The sequence below is a fragment of the Mesoplodon mirus genome (genome assembly GCF_964341445.2).
Source record: "Mesoplodon mirus genome assembly, chromosome: 2".
Classification (NCBI taxonomy): Eukaryota; Metazoa; Chordata; class Mammalia; order Artiodactyla; family Ziphiidae; genus Mesoplodon; species Mesoplodon mirus.
In genome coordinates this window covers 59598296-59601858 of record NC_138977.1, presented here as the reverse complement: position 1 = coordinate 59601858, position 3563 = coordinate 59598296, and the positions used below count along the sequence as shown (strand labels likewise).

At 55.6% G+C, this 3563-nt stretch overlaps 1 protein-coding gene across 1 annotated transcript in view; it reads right to left on the bottom strand.

The window, feature by feature from the left end:
- Positions 1 to 2251: 2251 nt before the first annotated feature.
- LOC309815846 (cadherin-23-like) overlaps positions 2252 to 3563 on the bottom strand; it is a gene marked incomplete at its 5' end in the record, with an annotated part of 205170 nt that continues 203858 nt past the window's right edge. The window contains 2 exons of the mRNA XM_082642928.1: positions 2252 to 2627; positions 3115 to 3264. Coding sequence (XP_082499054.1) covers positions 2388 to 2627; positions 3115 to 3264 — 390 coding nt within the window. The 3' untranslated portion in view covers positions 2252 to 2387. The remainder of the gene's footprint in view (positions 2628 to 3114; positions 3265 to 3563) is intronic.

The following is a 3563-nucleotide window of genomic DNA, read 5'->3' as shown; positions in this document are numbered from 1 at the left end:
GGATGCTTTCACATCTGTCATTCACACCTAGCAGCCTTGGTGGCGGCGGGAGTGGTGGGGGGAACTCATGCCCATTCTGCAGATGGGAAATGAAGATTCTTAGAGGTAATATAGTTAGACCAGTGCACAGAGAAGGCAGGGATGCAGGGCCCACTGTTTCACTTCAGGACCTGATCTCCTTCAGACACACAGCCCTGCTGCTAGAGCTTATCGTTGGGTGAAACAGCCCCCTCAGAGCTGCACAATTTCACAAACCCTGGGGCTGAGGGTTTGATAGGAAGGTGGGCAGGGCTTGGACAGACACACTGAGGAACTAGAGGCTGCCCAGATGAGCCAGCCCTGGACGGAGACCCTCAGGTAGCCACAGAGGAGGCTGAACGCACCTGCTAAACATTGGGAGAGGGACTGGAAAAGGGGTCATAGGCAGCGGGCAGGGGTCCATGCAGGCCCAGGAACTGCTCCAGTGCTTGAGGAAACCCAGTTTGAGAAGCTGCTCTCCAGTGCCAACCCCAGATGGAATTGGGCTTCACACATCATCCTTGGCACCTACAGCCAGCCATCAGCCAAGAGGTATGCCATTCCACACTTCACCCCCCACCCCCACCCTACATCCTAGGCTCCCCTCAACCCTTGCCAGGGCCACAGGAACCGGGGACTGCAAAGTGAGACCCTCCATCCCAGCAAGAACGACACGAAGGAATTGCCGGCCACCCGCCAAGCCTGGGCTTCACATCCAAATTCTTTGCCATGTGGCTCCAGGCCCTGTGGGGGACAGGCTGCTTGGGTGTCCTTCATCCTGACATTGGAAGGTGGCTGGGGGGCTGAAGAAGCTCTCTTTGGGTCCAGAAGGCCAGAACCTCTGGCGCTTGCTCTCTGGCTGGGCCCCTTGAGGCTGCAGGAGGGCCCAAGGGGCCTCAGGCACCAGGTGACTGATTGCAATGAGCAACTTGGTGAAAGCTGGCAGAGCCATGGGCTGGGGAAGCAGGTGGGAGGAAAACAGCCGCAGCAGACTTACTGTTTACATCTGACGGCCTGCCTAGCTAAACATATGTTTGAAATATTAATAACTGTCAGATGGGAAGGGCCTGGGGGCTCAAAACAGTTTCATACCATCTTTCTGTAGAGTAAACGCCCTATGGAGTAGGGGCCTGAGATCAGTGGGCAATCTCAATGCTTGGAGTGAGAATGGAGCCAGAGTGGAAGGACTCTGGGGGCCTCAGTGGGCAGGGAGGGGCAGCAGCGAGTTAAACTCCATAACGTTTATTGAGCACCTACTACGGGCAAGCCCCTGAGCTTGTGTAGCCCACATCTACCACTTTGGTCTGCTCAGCAACCCTCTTTGTTCTGATAATAGAAGCTGCTATAGAATATCCTGTCCCATTTTCAGCCCATATAATTTGTTTTTGTTTTTGTTTTTTTTGCGGTACGCGGGCCTCTCACCGTTGTGGCCTCTCCCGTTGCGGAGCACAGGCTCCAGACGCACAGGCTCAGCAGCCATGGTTCACGGGCCCAGCCGCTCCGCAGCATGTGGGATCTTCCTGGACCGGGGCACGAACCTGTGTCCCCTGCATCGGCAGGTGGACTCTCAACCACTGCGCCACCAGGGAAGCCCCAGCCCATATAATTTGAATGGAGTTGACCCAACCCCCTGTTCCACTAGGGGAGTATGACCCATCTCTGGTATATCAGAATTATGATGATTGGTTCCAGGGTGGCCCAATAAGCTGGGTCAATGAGAATCAGCTCTGGGACTTTGGCTGGAACTATTGAAAAAGAATATTTTTCCCCCACTGGGGTTGATAAATTGGTGAGAAGTGAGCCTAAGGGTGCTGGTGTCCCTCTCTGCCAGTACAAAAAAGCAGAGCCCAGTGCTGAAGTCAGATTCCTGCTCAGCTGAATGCCTGGATACAGCCATGCCTGAAATCACTTACACTTTTGAGTTACATGAGCCAATCCTTTTTTGCTTGAGCCACTTAAAGGTTTCTATCCCTTGTGACCACGAGTACTAATGGACACAAATGGACACTGGCAGGAGTCCCCTGTCAAAGTCCCAGCCAAAGACAGTGGGGGATGTCCAGGCATCTTCAAGGAGCCCGTTCTTCCCTGGTGTCTGTGCTCAGATAGAGAGGATCACCTTCCTGAGAGATGGCTGGCACTTGTCTCCATTAGAGGGCAGGTCCAGGGCTCCTGGCCCACCCAGGCTCAGTATCTCTCAGGGACAAGGCAGAAAACCAAAGTATCCTGGGCCCAACCTCATTCTTCCCCAGGTTGGTCCCTTCTCCACAGTGCTGCCCTGGCCAAGGAAGCCCATCCTGAAGAGTCCAGATGCTCTAGTATACTAACATCACAGCCTCTGAGGGCTTGGGGGCACTCCGTTCCCTGATTGCTCAGACTCCTTGGATCCCTCTGGATGCCTCCTGATGGTCTACCCCAGAGCTCAGCTGCCCTGCAGGAGAGCGGAGACTCACCAGGACTGTCAGCACAGAGGTCCCCACGGTGACATTCTCGTATAAGCTGACGTTGTACAGTGGCTGGCTGAAGATGGGCCGGTTGTCATTCTCGTTGATGAGGGTGATCTTCACCTTGGCGTAGCCCACGTGGTCAGGCACACTCTCATTGGCAAAGAGCTGGATGCGTAAAGCAGGGGCCAGGTGAGCTCTCACATGCTCCTGGAGCCCTCGTTCCCATGAGTCCCCCTGGGGCCTCTGCCCATTCCAACCCAGAGCACCAGTCTGAGTCACTGCCCATCCCAGATGCATGCTACTGTGAATCCCTCATCAGTGCTCATAGGGTTAGGGTGGCTACAGAATCTGCTGGGAAGGAAGAGGCTAACGGGGGCCGTGCTGGCTGATGCTGGGCAGTAGAGGTTCCTGATGTGTTTCTGAGGCTCTGATGGTACCTAATGAAATTCCACTCAATTCTTGGACATTTCCTCATCCTCCTGGAAAAGAGGAGGCCCAGCCTAGCCCCTGCCATAGCTCAGTGGGCTTCTCTGGGTCAGATCCATGAGGGAAGAATGGGGAGAGGTGGAAGGGGGGATTTAAGGGGACGGTGCCACCCCCACCCTCCCCTGAAATCCCCCACCCGGCCAAGGAGAGGGTGAGCGGGCCTTACGTCGAAGTCGTAACGGTCCACAGTCTCATAGTCCAGGGGGATGGCCACCCGGATGCGAACGTCCGCCTTCCCTTGGACGGAGGTGGGGGAGATGATGAAGTGGTGCGAGTTGTTCCCCACCAGGTACACCTCGAACATGCTGTTCAAGCCCTGGATCAAAATGGAGAAGAAATCAGTCAGAGCAGGCGCCGGGGCTGAAGCAGGGCTTGTCTACCCACCCCCCCACTCCAAAGTGGCCTGGCCTCCCCTGGGCGATCCTGGCCTGGCTCCCTGACCCTTCTGCCCATGTCTAGGCCTTCTGGAAGTCTCCTCCAATTCTTTCTGCTTTCATCACCCCATCAGATGCCCACAATGTCCCCTGCAGAGGGTTTGGTTCATTTTCCATCTCCTGCTCCCTTCCTCTGCCCCAGTGACCCCAACTGGAGAGGCATTTGCCAGCTGCAAGACCC